The sequence below is a fragment of the Coturnix japonica genome, unplaced genomic scaffold, assembly GCF_054131305.1.
Source record: "Coturnix japonica strain WE unplaced genomic scaffold, WE-NBRP24 Scf081, whole genome shotgun sequence".
NCBI classification, from domain to species: Eukaryota; Metazoa; Chordata; class Aves; order Galliformes; family Phasianidae; genus Coturnix; species Coturnix japonica.
The window spans coordinates 83031-106891 of NW_028188984.1; the positions used below are offsets into that span (position 1 = coordinate 83031).

The 23861-nt window shown below is 53.1% G+C and overlaps 1 protein-coding gene across 15 annotated transcripts in view; it reads right to left on the reverse strand.

Annotated features, from left to right (window-relative positions):
- The window catches only part of WIZ (WIZ zinc finger), a 65025-nt gene that overhangs the window by 12731 nt on the left and 28433 nt on the right, over positions 1-23861 (reverse strand). For 5 of the 15 annotated variants that reach the window (XM_085534363.1, XM_032441567.2, XM_085534361.1 and 2 more), the window contains exons 3-5: positions 14215-14275; positions 9716-12186; positions 9153-9512 (exon numbers count right to left, since the gene is read on the reverse strand). In XM_085534363.1, the coding sequence (XP_085390489.1) occupies positions 9153-9512; positions 9716-12186; positions 14215-14275 (2892 nt within the window). Of the gene's footprint in view, positions 1-1218; positions 1487-9152; positions 9513-9715; positions 12187-14214; positions 14276-18645; positions 19758-23861 lie in introns of those variants that run through there. The other 10 variants (XM_085534364.1, XM_085534362.1, XM_085534360.1 and 7 more) reach the window with 6 other exon arrangements.

Below are 23861 nucleotides of genomic sequence, written 5' to 3' on the forward strand. Positions count from 1 at the left end.
AGGGGAAAAGAGGCTTTTCCCTTCTGAGACCCCTCTGTAAGGTGTGTGGGACAATGCTGAGCTCTATGGGGGGACGGTGGGGTGACTCTGGGTCTGCTATGGAGCCCAACCCAGGGGTGGTGCCTGAGGACACTGTGGGGCAGCCATAGAATTGCTATGGAGCAGCCATAGAATTGCTATGGGGCAGCTCTGGAGCCCAACCCAGGGGCGGTGCCTGGGGACGCTGTGGGGCAGGGGTGTGGGACCCAACCTGGGGGGTGGGGCCTGGGGCAGCTGGGAGGCAGATCTGGGACCACTGTGGGGCCAAACCTAAGGGAGGGGCCAATGTGGGGCTGATGTGGGGCTTAACCCGGGGGTGGGGCTGATGTGGGGCCAAACCCAAAGGTGGGGCTGATGCGGGGCAGATCTGGGGCTGCTGTGGGTCAATGTGGGGCAGATCTGGGGCTGCTGTGGGGCCTAACCCAGGGGTGGGGCCAATGTGGGGCGGCTGTGGGGCCTAACCTGGGGGTGGGGCCGATGTGGGGCAGATCTGGGGCTGCTGTGGGGCCAGTGTGGGGCAGATCTGGGGTGGCTGTGGGGCTTAACCCGGGTGTGGGGCCTGGGGGGGCGGCAGGGGACTGCTATGGGGCAGCTTTAGTGCTGCTGTGGGGCAGCTTGTGGGGCTCAACTTTGGAGTAGAGCCCGGGGGCCTAACCCACAGGTGGGGCCTGGGGGACGCTATGGGGCGGCTATAGGGGCTCGGTACCCGGGTGGCTATGGGGGCCGCTATGGGGCGGCTATAGGGGCCGCTATGGGGCAGCTATAGGGGCCGCTATGGGGTGGCTATAGGGGCCGCTATGGGGCGGCTATAGGAGCCGCTATGGGGCGGATATAGGGGCTATGGGGCGGCTATAGGGGCCGCTATGGGGCGGCTATAGGAGCCGCTATGGGGCGGATATAGGGGCCGCTATGGGGCCGCTATGGGGCGGCTATAGGAGCCGCTATGGGGCGGATATAGGGGCTATGGAGCGGCTATAGGGGCCGCTATGGGGCGGCTATAGGGGCCGCTATGGGGCAGCTATAGGAGCCGCTATGGGGCGGATATAGGGGCTATGGGGCGGCTATAGGGGCCGCTATGGGGCCGCTATGGGGCGGCTATAGGGGCCGCTATGGGGCCGCGCATTGAGGCCCATCCCGGGGCAGGCCGCCCCGTGTCCCGGCCTTGTCCTTTGTCCTCACCCCACAGCGCGGCGCGGTGCCGGTAAAGGCCCCGCTCTCCCTCAACCCCGGGCCGGGCCCCGCGGTGCTGGGACCGACGGGGAGCAGAAAGCGGCGGGAGCGGGGGGAAGGGCCGCTCACCGGGCTCGGGGGTCGCCTCGGGCCCGGTCTCGCCGTCCCCACCCCGGTCCCGGTCTCGAGGCCGCGGGGCCGCCGCCGCTTTTGTCACTTTGGGCGGCGAGGAGGTGGAGGCCGCCATCTTGGAGCGGCGCGCGGGGCGGCCCCGGGCGGAGGGAATCGAGCGCCGAGCGGACGGGATCGATCGGCGGGGAGGGAAAGAGTGAGGATGGAAGGGGGGGGAGTGCCGAGAAATCGAGCGGGGAAATGGGGGGTGGGGAAAGGATGGGAGACACCCAACACATAGAGGGGAGAGCAACCCATATAGAGGGGAGAGCACCACATATAGAGAGGAGAGCAACCCATATAGAGGGGAGAGTAACCCATAGAGGGGAGACTGCCCCATATAGAGGGGAGAGCACCACATAGAGGGGAGAGCAACCCATATAGAGGGGAGAGTAACCCCCATAGAGGGGAGAGCAACCCATAGAGGGGAGAGCACCACATATAGAGGGGAGAGTAACCCCCATAGAGGGGAGAGCACCCCATATAGAGGGGAGAGCAACCGAAATAGAGGGGAGAGCAACCCATAGAGGGGAGAGCACCCCCCATATAGAGGGAAGAGCACCACATAGAGGGGAGAGCAACCCCCAAATAGAGGGGAGAGCAACCCATAGAGGGGAGACCACCCCATATAGAGGGGAGAGCAACCCAAATAGAGGGGAGAGCACCCTATAGAGGGGAGACCACCCCATAGAGAGGAGAACACCCCATATAGAGGGGAGAGCAACCCAAATAGAGGGGAGAGCAACCCATAGAGGGGAGAGCAACCCCCAAATAGAGGGGAGACCACCACCCCAAAGAGAGGGGAGAGCACCCCATATAGAGGGGAGAGTGCCACATAGAGGGGAGAGCACCCTATAGAGGGGAGAGCAACCCAAATAGAGGGGAGAGCACCCCATAGAGGGGAACTGGGGGTGGGGAAAGGATGGGAGACCCCCTCCCAAATAGAGGGGAGAGCACCCCCCCAAATAGAGAGGAGAGCAACCCATAGAGGGGAAAGCAACCCATATAGAGGGGAGAGCACCCCAAATAGAGGGGAGAGCAACCCCCAAATAGAGGGGAGAGCAACCCCATATAGAGGGGAGAGCAACCCATAGAGGGGAGAGCAACCCAAATAGAGGGGAGAGCACCCCATAGAGGGGAGAACACCCCATATAGAGGGGAGAGCACCACATAGAGGGGAGAGCACCACATAGAGGGGAGAACACCCCATATAGAGGGGAGAGCAACCCCCAGATAAAGGGGAGAGCATCCCCATAGAGGGGAAGTGAGGGTGGGGAAAGGATGGGAGACACCCACCAAATAGAGGGGAGAGCACCACATAGAGGGGAGAGCAACCCATAGAGGGGAGAGCAACCCATATAGAGGGGAACTGGGGGTGGGGAAAGGATGGGAGACCCCCCTCCCAAATAGAGGGGAGAGCACCCCCCCAAATAGAGAGGAGAGCAACCCATAGAGGGGAGAGCACCACATAGAGGGGAGAGCACCCCCCAAATAGAGGGGAGAGCACACCATAGAGGGGAGGCCCAATGGATGAGGGTAGACTCATAGACGAATAACGCCAATGGATGGGGAGAGCCGGGAGGGGGGATGGACCCCAATGGATGGGGGGGAGATGGACCCCAATGGATGGGGAGAGCAGTGAGGACGAGGGGTGACCCCTGTGAATGGAGAGAGGCACCTCAATGGATGGGGAGGGCAATGGAGGGAGGAAGGGCAATGGATGGGGGGGGGTGACCCCCATGAATGGAGAGAGGCATCTAAATGGATGGGGAGGGCAATGGAGGGGGGTGGGCAATGGATGGGGGGAGGACCTCAGTGGATGGGGAAAGCCACAGAGTGTGTGGGGGGGAAGAGGACCCAATGGAAAGGATGGGAATCTACACGGATGTAGGGGAGGGGAAGGGGGAAACATGGAAGGGATGGGAACCCTCAATGGATGGGCATCCCCCGTGGAGGGGCAGCCCCATAGATGAGAGACTATGTAAGGAGGGGAACCCCATGGATGGGACAGCCCTATAGAAGTGTAGCCCCAAATGGAAAAAGAGAACCCCACAGAAAACCCACAGAAGGGGAATGGCAGATCCATGGGAAGGGATGGGAGACCCCAAGCATGGGAGACCAACAGAGGGCCAAGGAAGCCCTAATGATGGGGCAGCCCCCAGTGGATGGGACAGGAGAGCCCCATGGATGGGCAGCCCCACGGATGGGAGCTCTGCTCACTGACCTCCAGGTCCCCCCACCACAAACCAGTCCCCCATCCAACCCCTTGGGCCTAGCCAGGGTCTCACAGCCCCCACATCCAGTACAAAGCCCAGGCCCTGTGTCCCCTCACACCCTACCCCACACACCCCACATGTCAGGACCCAGCTGGTTTCTATCAGGGACGCTAAGAGAAAGCAAAAAGGAGCACCTTGCTGTCCCCACATGCCATCCCTCGAGGCACTGTCAGTGCTCCATGACACCCATGGCACAAAGAATGCCCCTATCAACATCCAACACACACCCCTAACAGCCAAACCCTACTCAACCCCAAGCCCCTGCGCCCAATGTCAAACACAAACCCAATGCAAAACCCCCAAACCCAATATAAAACCCTCAAATCCAACTCTGATCCCTGAGACTCAGTGCCAACCTCTACAGCCAACACAGAACTCCACACAATGCCAACAACTATGGTCAACACTGAATCCCTACAGCCAACACCAAACCCTATGGCCAACACTGAACCCCTACAGCCAACACAAAACCTTATGGCCAACACTGAACCCCTACAGCCAACACAAAACCTTATGGCCAACACTGAATCCCTACAGCCAACACAAAACCCTATGGCCAACACTGAACCCCTACAGCCAACACAAAACCCTATGGCCAACACTGAGTCCTATCCAACGCTGACTTCTATGGCCAATACAAAACTCTACCCAATGTCAGCCCCCTATGGCCAACGTTGACCCACTATGGCCAATGCAAAACTACCCAATGTCAGCCCCCTATGGCCAACATTGACCCGCTATGGCCAGCATAAAACTCTACCCAGTGTCAGCCCCCTATGGCCAACGTTGACCCACTATGGCCAACACAAAACTCTACCCAATGTCAGCCCCGCTATGGCCAACGTTGACCCGCTATGGCCAACACAAAACTCTACCCAATGTCAGCCCGCTATGGCCAACGTTGATCCACTATGGCCAATGCAAAACTCTACCCAATGTCAGCACCCTCTGGCCAACGTTGACCCACTATGGCCAACACAAAACTCTACCTAATGTCAGCCCGCTATGGCCAATGTTGACCCGCTATGGCCAATGCAAAACTCTACCCAATGTCAGCCCGCTATGGCCAACATTGACCCGCTATGGCCAACACAAAACTCTACCCAATGTCAGCCCGCTATGGCCAACATTGACCCGCTATGGCCAATGCAAAACTACCCAATGTCAGCCCCCTATGGCCAACATTGACCCGCTATGGCCAATGCAAAACTCTACCACCAACTCAAACCTCCCACCTGAGAAGAAGAGCACTCACAACTAAAATAAAACCAGACCCATAGTGGACCCCCAATTTTACAGTACAGAAATTCAAATTCCTACTGAAGCGAAATATCCCAACCCAAATTCCCAACGTGGCACGCTCAGAATATCAGAGATAAACCTTTTAACAACAGACAACGTTCCAGATAACTCCATACGCCTGCCCAAAAACCACCCACAAAACCCAAACCCTACATTAACAGAATCCCATGACACAACTCTGTGCCTCTCCATCGGGCCACCAGAGAGCAGAGAGGTGCTGGAATCCAAGAGGATGACATCACCTGGATTCCTTTGGTCAGCAAGGTGGGTAACCTTGTCATAAAGGAAATTAAGTTCGTTAAGCAGGACTTGCCCCTTATGAACCTGCGTTGCTGTGATCAATTACTGATGGCTTTCAAGTCCTGGAACAATCTTCATCATTTTTACTGGCACTGAAGCGAGACTAACAGCCCTATAATTACCAGGGGCTTCTCTCTTGCTCTTCTTGGCTCCAGATTCCCAAGGCCATTAAATAAAATAATAATAACTGAGAGAGGTCTCATGATGACATGGGTCAACTCTTTGAGCACCTTGAGATGGATCCCAATGGGGCTCAAGCTCTTCCATACAGTGCAAGGAAATGATGAGGGGCACGGGGAGTGCAGTCGCCGTGCCACTAATTGGCTCCGTGTGGGATAGGAATGAAAGAATCAGTTTATTGCCAGCCAGCCAAGCACACGGAGCTCTGCCAAAAGGCTTGGCCAGCTCTGTGTTGTGTTTTCCATCTCACTGATGGTTTCCAACGTGGTGCTTTCCCTTCGTTGGCTGTGCTACCAACCTACGTGTGCCAACTCTGCCTTTCCCTTTTGGCAACCCGCGTTGGGTTCAGACAGGTTTAACCACAGGGTGGAACTGCTCTCCTTGGTTTGGAGGGAAGCAGAGCTGGAAAATATGCACGGAGAAGGAAGACCTTGAGGTATTGCTGGCTGAAATTTAATGGGATGGGAAGGAGTGCAAGAAATAAGCAACGTTCCTATGTCCTGGAATACAAGAAATACGCGACGTTTCAATGCTTGGTTGGGGCTGAGAGCTCCCCCAGCATCAACCACCCCTCCTTCCAGCCATCCCGAAATGGGTTTTCCCCTAAGAATTAAGAAATAAATTGATTCCCTATCATTGCTGCCACAACCAAAAGGCAGCAAGGGGTCACTGTGATCTCATAGCGCTGCCCCCAGGAAGCATCGCCCCATAATTACTGCACAGAAAGACCTGGATGGAGGAATTCAGTGCCATCTCCTGTGGCCGTAGCTCAGCCTGTGTGAAAATAGGGCAAGAAGAGGCCAACAGGAGCTCTGCAGCAAGCTGGATGTCAAGAAAAGAATGAAAGACTGTGGAAAGTGGGTCAGGAGAGCAGCACAAGGAGGAGGGTCCTCAGGGCACAGAGGAGGGGCTGTCACCTCCACCCCACACAGACCCAATGTGTTCAATGGGACACAGCCCTGAGCTTTGTGACCTGGCTCTATAGGTGGGCTCGATGGGGTCAGGTACCTCCAAAGGGTTTCTGACATCCATTCTTCAGCAGCAAACGTGGGATGAGCCTCATGGATGGGACGAAAGACAAAAGGCCCCATCTACAAAGCTTCGGTGTTTTAATTTTGATTCCTTTTCTTCTCCTTGGCGAAGGGGGGCAGCCACAATGAGAGAAAGAGAAGCTCAGAATGGAAATCAGAGCTGTGCTGAAATAATTGGCATTGAATGTCCTCTCCCAGCTCCAGCTGTGCTGGGGAAGAGGTCACCATTGGGGGCCCTTCTTCTGGGGTAGGGGTCGTCATTGAAGGCCTGTTTTAATGGCACATCCAGGTCAGGGTTGGGTAGAATGTGTGGAAGACAAGGAAGGGCAATGCCACTCCATGAAGACAAGGAGAAAAAGAATCCAAGATACCATTAGAACAAATTCAATTAGGGGGAAAGTGCTGGGAAAAGAGCAGGAAGGGCATAAAAACCCCAAATCCAACTCGAAATGGGAGTCAGAGATGTGGGAAGTGCTGATGGCTCGGAGACTTCAGTCAAGAGGCAACAAACCTTCAAGCAGAATTCTATATGAGAATATACAGAATGGAATGCACAAGTATATACATAATACAATGCAGAAATGGAGGATAAGGACAAAGCCACAGTTGGAAGATGAACGTGGGTGAAGCAGAGCGACAGGTAAAGTGAGATGACGGGAATTGTTTGGGTTTGGTGGGAAATAATCCCAAAGACAAATAAACCCGAATGCTTCTGGCCTGGTCACAGCGGTACCCATCATTTGGATCATATGGATCCAATAGGCTTCTTGAACGCCAACAACCCAACCACGCACTGAATGCATTATGTGTTTAACCAGCTTTATGCTGGATATCTTGTCCAGAAATCCCCTAAATTAGCCAAAATTCATTAAAAAACACCTCCACTCTCTTCTCCTTGTCCCCTAGGTGGGTGGCCTTCAAGAGGACACACAGGGCATGGCTGTCCCTCCATGCACGCTGGCTATGACCAACGACTGCACTGCCTTTCAGCCATTATGTTACGTGTTTATCCAGCTTTATGCTGCATATTTTGTCCAAAAAACCTCAATATTTCCCCCAAATCATTAAAACTCACCTCTTGCACCTTCCCTTTGTCCCCCAGCTGGGTGACCTTCAAGGGGATGGCTTTCCCTTCATGCATGCTGGCTATGACCAATGATAACCTGCACCCACCCACTATGCGCTCTATGTTCAGAGATGCATAGAAAGCCATTGGTAGCCAAAATGCTGGGAAACAAGCAAACTGATCACCAATAGAGACAAAGCTTTGCAATGAGGAACCTCCTCAGTGCCACCTAAATGGGGCTTTGTTCCATTCAGGATTTAGAGGGGGAGGAAACAAGCAAAGGGAAGGAAGGGGCAGCCCCATTTTGGGATCCTCATCCAGAAAGGATATAGGATCAGTTCCCTGATGCTGCACCATTCAACCCTCCTGCTACAAGCTCTCAGTGCCCCGACATCTCCCAAGTGATTCAAGCTAACCCATGGATCCCTAAAACAAACCCCAAGTCCCCCCCCACCCTTATAGATCTATATAGTACCCCATTCCCCCGACCCCTTCATACTTCACCCCTTTTGGTGAGTTGGCTTTGGGTTCCAGCCCGCTGCCATTCTGCAACCTGAGATGGAGATGGGATGGAGCAGGAGACGTTCCCAACATCACACACCAAAAACATGAGCAATGTTGGCCAAACCCATTGACAAAATCCTACTACAACACACATCCCTTTTCTCAAGACAAATCCTCCTTTTTTCCCTCTCCAGCCTTAAATTTAATACTGGGGACACCTGATATTAGTTCACTGCATTCGGAACTGCTTTAACCAGGAGCAGAAGGTGCAGGAGCAGGAACCACGCTGAACTCCCTCCTTGGCATCAGCCCCTGCCATGGGCTTAGAGCTCTTCATCTTCCAGCTCTTCCAAGACAAGAATTAAGAGCTGGCATTGGCTGTGCTCATTTGTGTTCGTTACGGAGAGCAGGGATTACAGGCTTTATGATATTTCAATTAAAGACAGATGGATCCCTGCAGCGAAAAGCTCGCGTAGGATCGCGCTGAGCACAACCTCTACAAGGAGGACTTCAAAAAGGTGACGGAGCACACAATGTCACTTTTTCAGCGAGTTTTCAGCCTTTGGGAGAATGTTTTTGTTGCAAAGATTTTGTGCCAAGTCAGTTTTTTTGGGGGGGGGAAGTTTGAAAGCTTTAAGGGAAAGACATTGCTCTGAACCCAGTGCTGCTCCACGAGTACTATGGGGGCTCTGCTGATGGAAGGGCCTCACTAAGACCCAAAGGTCAAACCTCCAATTCTCCCTTGGGAAACCAACACTGAGGGAAAACGAGCTGCCAAGGGGTGAACACAGCACCTTCTAAAGAGCAGGTGGCCACACTCAGCCCCAAATATCTCTGCCCCCCCAAATATCCCAAAGCGCGCTCCTCGGCCTCGAACACCCAAATACACATCCTGGGTTTATGAGTTTTGCTGACAGAAATCACCTTCCTAAGCACAGCAGGAGGCAATTCCTCCATCCACAGCTTGAGATCTTCCATCACATCTCCACCTGCCCCAAACTGGGCTCAGACTTCACCCAGCACGACAACCACAAAGACGCACAAATGGACGCCAAGCAATCCATCCCCTCCACCAAGGATCAAGAGAAGCTGACAGCAAAAGGGTTCACTCACCGTCTCTGTAGGACTGCAAGGACTCATCTCCCCAAGATGGGGGGAATGGGGACAGAGGAGAGCGTGGAATGCTGCACTCGGAGATGGGGGTCATGCTCTTGCGGGGCATGAAGCCGTGGGGCTCTCGGCCTGGGGATGAGGGCTCCGCTCCCACCGCCGCCTGCAGCATGGGGTACTCTGCCGAGTTGGCCAACAGCTCCTTGAGGATGTTGATGGGCGAGATGGTGAGCTCCCAGTTGGTAATACCAAAGTCTCTCAGGTGGGCCCTGGCGTGGCTGGAGAGCCCGGCGCGTGTGTCGAAGCCGGCCCCGCAGAACTCGCATCGCATCAGGCTGAATGTGCTCGGGTCGAAGTTTGCAACTAAGGAAAGAAGGACAGAGTCAGCAGGTAAAAGATTGGATCAAGTCTTTGGCAGGGGGGTGTTAGACCCAAAAGAGCCATGAGATGCACCGTAGCCATCAAGGCTGGCCATGGCACCATACGTACCCATAGTCAGGGGGGGGGTTTCTAAAGCCCGCTGATTAAAGCAAGAAAATAGAAAGCACGGCAAATTGAATACATACTACCTTTTTTCTTCTTCTTTTGGAAGGAAAATTTTTGCTCAATAGCTTTCACTTCTTCTGCCGAGATGAAATGTCGGACGTTGTAGCTCACCCCAACCCGATTGAGGTGGCCCCGCACGTGGTTTGCCAACCCGATGCCATTGTGGAACCGATCCGGGCAGTACGGGCATTTCCTCTCCTCGTTCTTCAACATGGGTGAGTCCGAGTCCAAAAAGTCATCAAACTCTAAAGGAGAGTCCAACAGGAGCATATCCAAGGGAAGAGGCTCTTCCATCATCAACTCCCGCGATGGGAACGCTGCTTTCTTCTTGTAGAGCTTAGCCCGGGGCCGCTTCTTTGCTTTGGGGTGTGGGTTGACCTCCTCCAGCAGAACGATGGGCACCATCATCCTCAGCTGCTGCTGCTGCTCTTCGGAGGCGATCAAAGGGTCTGTGGCTCTCAATGTGTCTCTGTAGGCCCTCTTGAGGTCCAAAGCAGCTTGAGGGATGGTGACGGGTTTGGTGACTCTGTGCTCCATCAAGTCCGTGTCCATGGTCATGGAAAACTCGCCCTCCACGCCTCCCACCTCGTTGATGAACATCCATTTGTGCCTGACCTCCTCCATTCCCGTTGGGTGACTCCTCAGACCGTCACCTTCAGCTTCGAGGTGCTGAGCTGCTGTTTTTTTTTTCAGGTGCTGCAGAGCAAATTGCGAATAAGCCTTTGAGGAGGAGAGCCCCGTGTTTTTGTGCCGGGCAGCGTACGGGGCTGCTTTCTTGGCATGGTACCCTGCTGTTGCATAGTCCTTTTTGCTACCCCCATTGCTTTTGTTGTGTCTTGGGTGATCTACGGTGAAACCATGGATGTCGTAATGCAACATGCTTTCCCGATGGTGTGGAGGGAAGAGCTGGTCTGCTTTGCCAAAATAATCAGTCTCTGCGAAGCGGCCCGGCCCGGCGGGGCTGTAGGCATCCTTGCTGGTTCCAGGTTGGTTGGGGTCTTCTTCATACACCTCCGCGTCCCAAGAGAAGTGGGAATGGGCGTATTTCATGTGCTCTTTGAGGATGTTCTCGTTGGGTGCTGGAAAGCTGCAGAGCATGCAGGTGCTGAGCCCTTTGCCGTGCAGAGGTGCCTGCACTTGCAGGGGCATGTGCTCATTGGGTTTGAAGTGTTTGTACATCCCGTGCATGGCTCCATCCTGCAGCTCTCCGCCCCCGTAGAGGTTCAAGCCCTTCGCCCCTTGGTCCTTCCTCTCCTTGACGTGCATCTTGGCATGTTGCACGAAGATCTTGGAGGAGTTGGTGCCGAAGACACACTTGGGGCACTGCAGCCGGGCTTCCCGACCTTCATCTGGGAACTCATTCAGCTTCTGGATCTCCTCGATGATTTTTTCCCTGGATTCCTGGTGGAGCCTTTTATGCTGCTCCAGCGATGCCAGGTCCCCAAACGCCCACCCGCACTCATTGCAGCAGAACTGGCACTGCCCTCCAAGAGCATCCCCGTCTTGGTCCCTCCCTGGTCCACGGTTGTGCTGGAGCATGTGATCCATCAGGTGCTCCTTCTTCTTGAAGTAGATGCTGCACTCGATGCACGTGTACACTGTGGGGTCCTCCTCGGGGCCCAGCTCCTCTTTGCCCTGCTCCTCCACCAGCACGCTGCACACGTAGGGCCTCATCTCCACATCATAGGAGCTGCAGGGAGAGGGTTCCAGGGACATCAATGGGATCCTCTCCACAGAATCCTCAGAATTCACCATCCACGACTGTTTGCCGATGCTGAGGTCGGTGCTGAGCTGCAAAGCTGGCTTTGGGATGGTCCACTCAGCCATCTCACCCGCATCCGAGTCAACCCCCAGCCCCTTCCTTTGGGACGAGGGGGTCTCGAGGGTTTTGGACTTGCTGAGGACAGGGTTCAGAGATTTCCTGAACACTGTCGGAGTCAGCGGAGGAGGCACTTCACGCACAGCCTGTCCCCGGTAGGGTACATTGGTTGCTACATCCGTCGGCTTGCTCACGTCTTTGTAGTGAGGACTCGGGCTTCTGTTGGGTCGAGAAATCCAGTCAACCCTCTGGATCCCCCTCCGGCTTTTCTCTAAGTGCTCTTTGCCGACACCTTCAAGTTGCTTTGGTTCAGGTTTAAGGTATTTCTCCTCCCCACCACCCACCGGTGGCCCCGTGCAAGGGTTGGGTGTCCCAGATGCCGCCATGCCAGCAGCCATCTCCTCAGCATCGCTCTCCAGATCCTCAGGATCCACCCGCACTGTATTTACAACCTGGGGATCCCCTGGAAATGCCGACATGTCCTTTGAGTCCTTCAAGCCAGAGAGTCTCTCTAAAGTGCTTTCTTCTCTGCCATCACCCGCTCGCGTCTCCAGGGCGGAGGTGTCCCAGGGCACACTGCCAGACACGGTCATGGCGTGCAGCTCCAAGGAGCTCCTGGTGTCCGCTCTGTACAAAGTCTTCTGGAACTCTAAATGCTCTTCAGTCTTGGAGCTGCAAAAGAATTTTGGACAGTTAACAGCTGGTTAACAGGGCAGATTCCTCCCATATCACCCCGAACATCAAAGATTCAGGATGAAAGAAAATGAGCCCAAGGACCACTCATCCTATCCCATCCCATCCCATCCCATCCCATCCCATCCCATCCCATCCCATCCCATCCCATCCCATCCCATCCCATCCCATCCCATCCCATCCCATCCCATCCCACTCTCCGTTGGCCATTGCCCTTTTACCCAACTGTGACGCTTGGTACTAACAAGCCAAATAGCAGGACAATGAGCTGCATAAATACAGGACAGATATGCCAACGTGAAACACACCAAAGGTCTGTGGGACTAAAGGAGCTTGTCCCCATCATGAAGTACAAGTTTCTCTCTGCAGCACAAGGGGGGAAAATACCATCCTCCATCCTTCCACCCTCTTGCAGATACCCCAAATCACGCTGGATTGAGTTGTTTCCTCCCCCAAATCCTCAGCAGGACCCCAAAGTTAGTAAGATCCCATCAAAGAGCTGGAAAACAAGTCTTCATGTGGCAACAATACTGGTGGACTGGGTGACACAAGGCCAACTAAATAGTGCTGTTGATACCACCACTACAGCAAAGACGTGTTGGGTTCCAGAAAACAACCCCATGGGCTCCAAATCCAAATGGCTTTGAAAGTCCAATGTTTGGGCTTGAAATCTTTGTCCCATATGAAAAAAAGGAGACCACAAAGGTGCAATGAAAAGTACCCAATGTTCTGAAGAATGGCCCCAAGGGATTGGAGATGTCTGCACAGTGAGACAGAGCGTCAAGCCCTTCTGCAAGGGTGGTGGGAGGCTCACTAGGGAAACCATAAAATCCTAAAGCACCTGATGACCGTATTCAGCCTTCTGAAGAGATTCCAAGCAATCCACAAAGAACAGTCCTGACCCAAATCTCAACCAGAACAGAAAGCCCAACACCAAAAGGACCTAGACAGAAGGAAGAGGACATCTCCACTGGCAGCTTCATGGGGTCTGGAAGATGCCAGCAGACCCCAACCTGTGGCCCAAGCCTTGGGGCAGGGATGGGAAGACAGAGGAGATGCCACCAACTCCCATCTACTGATGGGGTGCTGATGGAAGGGATGAGTGGCCAAGAGCACCGTGCCCTGGGGCTCTGTTGGAACCACTCCCAAGGGAAGAAACCCAGAGCCTAAAAGAGCCCAAAGACTCAAGATATTGTGCAAGGAGCTGCTCCAGGTCAGCAGTGTTATCTCATGGGTCAGGCTGTGCTGCCAGGAGAATAAAGTGCCTTTCTTTGTTGGGGACAGCGGGGCTTCCAGTTCCACGTGTGGTTTTTAAACCTATTTATTTCCTAAAAAGCAGAGTTCAGGGGCAAACCAGGTCCTGCATCTGCCCTCCCAGCTCCAAATCTTTCCCTAAACACACAGAGAAATTGAGAGGACGGGCTCTCCATCATCTGCAGCGCACTAGCAGGGAAATGCGATTCCCATATGCACCGCAAACGTTATTAAAAATAACTCTCTAAGGAAACCGCTGGCCCAGGAAGGATCATTCAACAACAGATACTAAAATAAACCCATTAAAACATGCCAGGCATGGACTGTATCGACAAACAAAGGCTGAGGGAGAGAGATTCCCATAAGGAACCATGGGCTGCCACCACTCAATCTGCTTTTCCAGTGTGCTCAGAGGTGTAAGGGACACCCCTATTGAGCTTGGGGACCCCCATCCAAGCAGCCACCTCTTCCCCTTGTACCAGGGGTGACCCCGAGAGAGCAAAGCAGAACTGAGGTGTTCCAAGGGGCGATGTGGGGTGGGCAGAAGAAAGGGATGGTGGTGGGAAGTGGTGAAATGAAGCTACGTTGGAGCAACCAACAGTGAGCGTTGGAGAGAAGGGACGGTGCTGGCTGGTTCCAAGGTGACGGCCTCGGTGGTTGGGACAACCCTCTTTGGGGACAGCCAAGCAGAAATTTGGGGGTTTTGTGCTGTTAGCGAGGGGAGATGCTCTGCAACAACCCCAGGGCACTTACCCGAGTTCGGTCCTGTGAGCTGGGGCTGGGACAGCACCGGAGAGGGCAGGATCAGGCTCATCTGCAACAGAGAGGAAAGCTCCAAGGTCAGTGCCCAAGTGAGGCTCCTGCAGTGCAATTTGCAATCAACGTGATTTGGGTGTTGGAAAGTAAAAGCTTTCCCAGCAGATCAACCCCCTCTGCTCCTGCTGCCCTGTCCTGCTACGGCCGGGTCTGGATTACGGGAGGATTGCTGAGCCACACTTAAGAGGGTTTAATCCCGCGCAAAAAGTATTTGGTGGATAATCGCTCCTGCAACTAAGCAGGTTAAAGAGGGGATGTGCACAGCTCCAGCCACGCTTTGCCAACCTGGAGGGGTTGGTTTCGTCCACTCTACAAAGCAGATGGCATCCCATGGGCTCTGGTTCCTCTGGGTGCACAGCTGAGCATCATTCTAGGCTTGGTGGTGGGACCCTTGGGGTGGTGGTGCTTACCACAAACCTGCCTGGGGTTGACAATGCACAGGTGAATCTTGCTGAGCTCTATCGGGCTCAGCTGGACCAGGATCAGGCCTAAAGAAGTGGAGATAGTTCTGTTGGTGTCCAAGCAGGACATATGGATCACACCTGCCTGGACAGAGAACGCAAGCAGAGAGAGGAGCGGGCACAAGACCCACATGCACATTGCAGCTATGGAGTCAAGAGTTGGACTGGATGATCCCAATGGGTCCATTCCAACTCAGGATATTCTGTGGTCCTTATGACTGTAACTGACCTCCATCCCCTCCCTGACTGATGCAACCACTTGCAGATCATGCTTGTTTGGTTTTTTTTCTGGCTGTTTATGTGCCAAAAGTCGAGCACGATAGCTGAAGAAATTTGGGACCATCATGATGGAGATGAAGGAGGCAAAGCAGAACCTGCCCCAAAAGCAAAGGAACATGAAAAGCCATTGCTGGTTTTCCACCTTAACATCTCAAGCGAGGGGTGAGAAGCTTAAAGCTGAGGATCCCTTGGAAGGAGATGATGGGTTCTGAGGTCTTTCATCTGGATGGGGCCATCGTGGCAATCCTCCATCGGCACAATCAGAAAACACGCAGAGGTGGCCTTGAACTCCAGCAGCTCAGGGTTTGTTTTTTGTTTCAGAAGCACTTTGGAAAAGCCCCATTGGGATGCACAGCCAAGCTGTGAGGTCACGGGGGACAAACAGTGCTCATTCAGGAAAGCCTGAGTCACTGACCAGCCTGGCCAGGCACGTGGGGGAAGGGATGGGAAAACCCTCCCGAAAGGGCAGAGTGTCAAACACTTCCAAAAGGAATCAAACCGAAAGCAGCAGACAGGAGGAGAAAGGAAGCTGACGGAGGGGATGGTGGGTGAAGGGACGGGCAGGAGCCTTCCAGGGGCTCTTTGTTCCGCACGGCTCCAGCGTGGCTCCTATTTTTAGCAGCTGTCTCCTTTAGAGGAAAACACGCCGTGATTTATCTTCCTCCTGATGAGCACGTAACTGTGCTCCCTGCAAATCCTGGTTTCTTGGAAACAGCAAGAGATGAGGGAGTTTAATGTCTTGGACTTAGCAAGCTCACATTTACCCTCTATGGTAATCCAGAGAGAGCTGCTCCTCCGACCACGGGAGCGCAACTGCGGCTTCTCCCAGGAGAGCAAGGCAGCAGCCATAAGGTCAACCACTCTCATCCATTGGATCCACTACATAGAGAGGACACAAAACTGTCCAGTGGAGGGGCATGAAGATGGTGTTGGGTGTAGAGAGCAAGATGCACCAGGAGCAGCCCCAGATATTTGGTGTGTTTAACCAAAATGGACACCGCGCTCAGCTACAGGGTTTGGACTTTGGGAGCTCTCGTGTTGAGCAGGGAGTTGGATTCAATGATCCTCATGGGTCCCTTCCACCTCATAAAGTTCTACACTTCTATATTTTTTCCTCTACACCAAGATATCTCTACTCAGGGATATGATTTAGTGTAGGGTTGCTAGAGTTAGGGTTCTGGTTAGGCTGCGGTTGGACTTGATGATCTTCAAGGTCTTTTCCAACCTGGGTAATTCTATGATTCTAAGAGTTAGAGAAGCCAAGATACTGAGACGCTTCCAAACATCGAGCCAACACGTGAGCTTGCAACAGCCAAAACACACACAAAGGGCAGAGATAAGGAAAACCAGCACTGTGTTCCCAGTATGGAATGGTTACACCAGGACCAGGAGCTCTCCTACGCACGGTGAACCCATTTCTAGCTGCATTTGGCAAAGGTTACTCACAAAACACATTCCAAAGGTCATGCATTGAGTAATAACGACGTCTCCATTAGGGCCAAAAGCATTCCGTCTCGCCAAGGTCACGGCGGGCAGCGTTGATAAGCAGAGCTTTAACAGCACGCTCACAAGGTGTGGTTTTACCTAAACCGTCACCGCCACCACCCAGGAATACAAGGACACACTACAAAGTGCTTTATCACATCATTATTCTTGCATACGTCAGATCCTTCATACCCAGAGGGTCTCCCAAGGGCTCTTCACTACAGGATCCTTTCTACCCAAAGGGTCTCCAGGGATTCTTTTCTAAGGGATCCTTTCTACCCAAAGGGTCTCCAAAAAGGTTTTCCTTATGGGATCCTTTCTACCCAAAGGGTCTCCAAAAAGGTTTTCCTTATGGGATCCTTTCTACCCAAAGGATCTCCAAAAGGTCTTCCTTATGGGATCCTTTTTACTCAAAGGGTCTCCAAAAAGGTTTTCCTTATGGGATCCTTTCTACCCAAAGGGTCTCCAAAAGGTTTTCCTTATGGGATCCTTTCTACCCAAAGGGTCTCCAAAAGGTTTTCCTTATGGGATCCTTTCTACCCAAAGGCTCTACAAAAGGCTCTTTCCAACGGGATCCTTTCAACCCAGCTATGACCCTTTTTATTTACTTATTTTAAAGAGCAATGCCCTTGCAGTAATGTTGATAGATCCAACATCCAAAGAAGTAAGTCCAACAAAGGCCCCCAGCCATGGGGGACAGGAGGACTCAATGAATGAAGGCAAGCAAGGGGAAAACTGGAAGTGTTTAGCTTCTAGATGAGAGCGGGAAGGTGCTGCCTATAGCCACTAACTGGAGGGTGGGGAGAAGATGGAGCCAAACCCCTCCTGGACACGCATAACGAAAGGAAAAGGAAGTCACAACACAGGAAACTCTTCCCATGGGACCCTTCTGGGATGTAGATCATCTCCATCCCTGAAGACGCTCGAAACTCAAGCGGATGGGGCTTGAACGACTCAAACAGTTTTGAAGTTGGCCATACTCTGAGCATTGGGCTCAAAGCAAAGACGTCTTTGGGATGGTGGATCACCTCAGCACTACAGCAGCTGGAAACGATGAGATGCTTCAGAAGTTTGACCAAGAAATTACATTATCCTGGAGCTCTCACATGCAGCTCCCAAAGAGGTCTCTAGAAACAGTCTGGAGGAGCCTTCAGATTTAAAGGAAATCCATCAAAAACACTATTTCCTAAACTTTGAAAGCTGTTGATCTGTGCAAGGGCCCATTGTCTGAATGCACTGGAAGGGTTCCCCTCCACCACACAAATGGGAGGATGCCCACCTGACCTTCAAAGCCCATCTGCACCCCGTACCTCAGCAATACAGGAGGGGGAGGGAGAATCAGCCCTGCCTTCAGCCCTCCAAATCAGCTGGGCTCTTCCTAAGGGTGAACACTTGGCACAGACCAAAACCAGACGCTCCCAAAACCAAAAGAAATCAAGCAGATTGGACCAGAATTTGCAATACTACTTTTTGGACCAAAAGTTTCCAAAAGTCTCCCAAACAAGCAGCAAACCCTGCAACGAACCAACCTGTGTTGTTGGCATTTTTTTTCCCCTCCAGACATCTAAATGGGGCAAAAAGAGGTACTTTAGCTCCTCTACTACCATCTGAGCAGGGGTGTATTAGGCAAGCAAGGAGGCTATAAGGGAGGGTTAGGCAAGAGGTGAAGTCTTGCATCATCCTCTGCAGAACGCAGGGTGTTGCAAGGCATTAGTTAGCTCTGGAATTAAAGAGTAGCTCCTGCTCAGGGCGAAGCTTTCATCTTGGGTGTTTAATTTGAGAGCAAATGATGCTGGAAGACTCTCTCATTGGCACCGGCAGCTTCTGCATATTGTAAATAGCCTGGAAGGAAAACCACAAACCTTTGGCTTGACACGTGGAGTCCAAAGAGGCAGCAGTGACCCACGGAGCCAGAAAAACAGCAGATGGTGCAGCACAGAGGTGGGAAAACACCGCAGCCCCATCCACCGCCCCAACAGCAGGGATTGCTGCTGCTTTGGATGGCACAGGGTTATATTTTTCTTTCCAAACTAGTGGATTCCCATGCAAGGAATGTGTGGCCTTGGGCTGAGAAGCAAAACAAAGCCGCTCCACACACACAAACAAAAAGGGAAAGGGTACAACAGCTCTTCTCCCAACTCACCATTAATAGAAGCCGCAGTTCCTACATGAACACAGAACCTTTCTCTTTTGCAAGAGGAGAAAGTTGCTCGCACCCCAACACTCCCACTGAGGGCACCCAAAGGAGCAGCCTGGCGTCCTACAAACCCAAACCAAGCACTTGTGATGACATTGCAGCTCCAGCTCTTCCAGAAGGGACAATTACTCCTCCATCCCAATAGGAGGGCATTCACTGCTCACACTCTTCAATGGTGTTTCTGCCCCAAAATCCACAAATAGGATGGACTGTTCTCCATCTAAAGGACACAGCGTGGCTCCTCGAGATCCTTAATGGTTCTCCACCAAAAGGACACAGCATCGCTCCTCACGATCCTTAACGGTATTGATCCTTAATGGTATTTACTGCTGCAAACCTTGAAGCAGGGCAGAGCACTCCTCCATCCCAATGGGACAGCATTGCTCCTCAGGCTCTTTGATGGCCTTTCTACCCCAGATCTCCAGGTTAGGTGGACTGCTCTCCATCGCAAGAGCACAACATCAATCCTCAATATCCCTCATGTTATTCCTGCTCCAAGTCCTGCCTCAGAGCAAGTTCTGTTCCATCCCAAGAGCACGGCATCGTTTCTCTGCATCAGGAACCATCCCACTGTGTCTCACGTGTGCGTCCAGTCGCTCCCCAGGGCAGGACAAGACGATCGTGCTCTCCGTCCCTTTGCTGTGGCTTTGCTGAAGGCTCCGCTCACGCTCCTGAATACAGATGAGCTGGCGAGAAGACTTGGGCAGAGCCATGAGTTTCACATTTCCTCCTGAAAACGGATGTTTTTGGGATCAGTTTTCCTTCTCCGGTGCTGGTGAAAGACCTTGGCCGTCCGCAGACAGAAACGGGATGCTTTGCTTTGCTTTGCTTTCTCTTTCTGCACGGCAGCAGCTCAGGGCTGTATTTAAGGACACTCCTAAGCCCCCAGGCAGGTGACCTTGAGGATAGGAGCTCTTCAAAGCGCGGCGTGCTGGCAGCACATCGTGTCTCATCTGACTCGGGCTTGGCCGGCTGAGGACGGGGCTGCGAGTCACACTGACGTGTTCTGTTTGTGCTGCTACGGGTCCCTCTGCCCCTCTGCAGAGCTGGAAATCAAGCTGGAAAAGCCAAATGTTGAGCAACCAGCATCCAAACACTGAGATTTCTGCTCCACAACCAGGAAAAGGGGCCCAAACCGCAGCATTCCAAACGTGGCTTAAAACCAACAGACCAAAGGATGCCATGGTTTTGGTTGCTGCCATCCATCAATGCCCAATCCACTCTTCCAGGTTATACTGAGCTGTAGTAGGAGCAGAACCATCCGTACTTGATCCCTTTGGCTCCATGAGCTGCTTCAGATCTGGAGATGACCCAGAGTGAGACGAAGGGTTGTACAGACATGATAAATGTGGTGTGAAATCATAGAACTCATATGAATTAATACGTAACGACAGACCGGCTCTGAATGGTGAACAACCACCCACCCTACATCCATCCTTGGAGCCTGTCCGAGCCGAACCAAATGAACAACCTGCTCTTGGCTTTGGCATCCAACTCAACTCTACCTGAAAACACAATGAGGCTCAAAGTCGCCCAGCTCAATTCTCCACACTCAAAAAGGCTCAAAGCTGCCCAACTCAACTGCTGAGCAGCCCCAGGTCTCTTGCCCTTCTCATACATTCACTAAGCCCTCAGCCCAGGCCCTATTTGAAGAGTGAAAGAGTCAGATCCTATTTCTATCCCTTCTATTCTCTCCATGTTCACGATGTGGAAGATGTGAGTTGTAGGAGCAGCATCCAGAAGTGAAGAGGAGCAGGTCTGGCTGGCTGATGGTCACTGCTCTGCCCCATTGGAACGCCATGGCTATAAGGGGACGTCACAACAAGCAGGAGGAAAGGCACAACGTCCTGGTCCCTCCAATGTAGATCTTACGGCAAGAAGAACCAGCACCATGAGGAATCCCAGAGACAAGGACTGCCAAGCACTGCTGAAATGCTTTAAAGTCATCTAGATTCAAATATTCCTAACAAATGGCCACGGAACATTGATGTTGAACATTGATATGGAACAAGATAATGGAGGACAGATCGCAACCAGAGCAAAGCCCCCCCAAATTACCACATCATGGAGACAAGACCACAACCATCCCACGTCCCCCATCCACCAGCAATGCTTGGCAATGGCCACATTCACAAGGAAACCTTGTAAATCAACACAGGGGGCTTCAGGGTGAGCACCAGCTTCCCCCCAGCTCCCACTTCCCCTATAACCAAGCCTGCATGTTCCCACCCCACGTGCAACCACATCCCCATCCACCGAGCGCCCCATGCACCTCCCAGACCCCAAACACAGAGATATACTTTCCCCCTACCTGGATGCTGTGCACCCCAAGAGCTCACACTGGGTCCCACCACGTGCGTGGGTAATTCCGTCCCTATATCACAACGTGCTCCCCCCCAAAGCAGTTACAAAGGCAACGCCTGCTCAGGAAGTGGTCTGTGGGGGTGGGGAACAGCACAGGGAGAGGGGAGGGCACTGGATGTGCTGACTCAGCAGCTCACCCTGACTTTGGAACCCTTCATGGGGCTGCTCCTACCCACCCTGATCCCACTGCATCCCATTGCATGGCTGCTCCTACCCACCCCATTCCCATTGCATCCCATTGGGCACGGCTGCTCCTACCCACCCCGATCCCATTGCATCCCATTGCATGGCTGCTCCTACCCACCCCGATCCCATTGCATCCCACTGCATGGCTGCTCCTACCCACCCCATTCCCATTGCATCCCATTGCATGGCTGCTCATACCCACCCCGTTCCCATTGCATCCCATTGGCCATGGCTGCTCCTACCCACCCCGATCCCATTGTATCCCACTGCATGGCTGCACCTACCCACCCCATTCCCATTGCATCCCATTGCATGGCTGCTCCTACCCACCCCATTCCCATTGCATCCCATTGGGCATGGCTGCTCCTACCCACCCCATTCCCATTGCATCCCATTGCATGGCTGCTCCTACCCACCCCATTCCCATTGCATCCCATTGCATGGCTGCTCCTACCCACCCCGTTCCCATTGCATCCCATTGCATGGCTGCTCCTACCCACCCCATTCCCATTGCATCCCATTGCATGGCTGCTCCTACCCACCCCGATCCCATTGCATCCCATTGCATGGCTGCTCCTACCCACCCCATTCCCATTGCATCCCACTGCATGGCTGCTCCTACCCACCCCATTCCCATTGCATCCCATTGCATGGCTGCTCCTACCCACCCCGTTCCCATTGCATCCCATTGCATGGCTGCTCCTACCCACCCCATTCCCACTGCATCCCATTGCATGGCTGCTCCTACCCACCCCATTCCCATTGCATCCCATTGCATGGCTGCTCCTACCCATCCCATTCCCATTGCATCCCATTGCATGGCTGCTCCTACCAACCCCATTCCCATTGCATCCCATTGCATGGCTGCTCCTACCCACCCCGATCCCATTGCATGGCTGCTCCTACCCACCCCATTCCCATTGCATCCCATTGCATGGCTGCTCCTACCCACCCCATTCCCATTGCATCCCATTGCATGGCTGCTCCTACCAACCCCATTCCCATTGCATCCCACTGCATGGCTGCTCCTACCCACCCCATTCCCATTGCATCCCATTGCATGGCTGCTCCTACCCACCCCATTCCCATTGCATCCCATTGCATGGCTGCTCCTACCCACCCTGATCCCATTGCATCCCATTGCATGGCTGCTCCTACCCACCCCATTCCCATTGCATCCCACTGGGCATGGCTGCTCCTACCCACCCCATTCCCATTGCATCCCACTGCATGGCTGCTCCTACCCACCCCATTCCCATTGCATCCCATCCTCTGAGAACATGGGAGGAACAGTCACCCATGGACACCAATGTTAATCCTCATGACATCAGCCAAGCTGGAAACAAGCAAACAACTGAGCTAAGCTGAACCAAACCAGCACTGCTGAAGGATGGAGCTGTAGGAGGAGTGATGCGGCGATGGCGGAGCTCACTGGGATGTTACTGGGATCCGCTGTGACCACATAGAGCTCTATGGGATGTTACTGGGATCCACTGTGACCTCATAGAGCTCTATGGGATGTTACTGGACCTCAGAGAGCTTTATGGGATGTTACTGGGATCCGCTGTGACCTCATAGAGCTCTATGGGATGTTACTGGGATCCGCTGTGACCTCATAGAGCTCTATGGGATGTTACTGGGATCCGCTGTGACCTCATAGAGCTCTATGGGATGTTACTGGACCTCATAGAGCTCTATGGGATGTTACTGGGATCCGCTGTGACCTCATAGAGCTCTATGGGATGTTACTGGACCTCATAAAGCTCTATGGGATGTTACTGGGATCCACTGTGACCTCATAGAGCTCTATGGGATGTTACTGGACCTCATAGAGCTCTATGGGATGTTACTGGGATCCACTGTGACCTCATAGAGCTCTATGGGATGTTACTGGACCTCATAGAGCTCTATGGGATGTTACTGGACCTCATAGAGCTCTATGGGATGTTACTGGACCTCATAGAGCTCTATGGGATGTTACTGGACCTCATAAAGCTCTATGGGATGTTACTGGACCTCATAGAGCTTTATGGGATGTTACTGGACCTCATAGAGCTCTATGGGATGTTACTGGACCTCATAGAGCTTTATGGGATGTTACTGGACCTCATAGAGCTCTATGGGATGTTACTGGGATCCGCTGTGACCTCATAGAGCTCTATGGGATGTTACTGGGATCCACTGTGACCTCATAGAGCTCTATGGGATGTTACTGGACCTCATAGAGCTCTATGGGATGTTACTGGGATCCGCTGTGACCTCATAGAGCTCTATGGGATATTACTGGACCTCATAGAGCTCTATGGGATGTTACTGGGATCCGCTGTGACCTCATAGAGCTCTATGGGATGTTACTGGGATCCACTGTGACCTCATAGAGCTCTATGGGATGTTACTGGGATCCACTGTGACCACATAGAGCTCTATGGGATATTACTGGACCTCATAGAGCTTTATGGGATGTTACTGGACCTCATAGAGCTCTATGGGATGTTACTGGACCTCATAGAGCTCTATGGGATGTTACTGGACCTCATAGAGCTCGAATGAACAGCTGGATCAGGGATGCTGCTCGGTGATGCTGAGCTCAATGGGGGTTTGTGGGGGTGAGA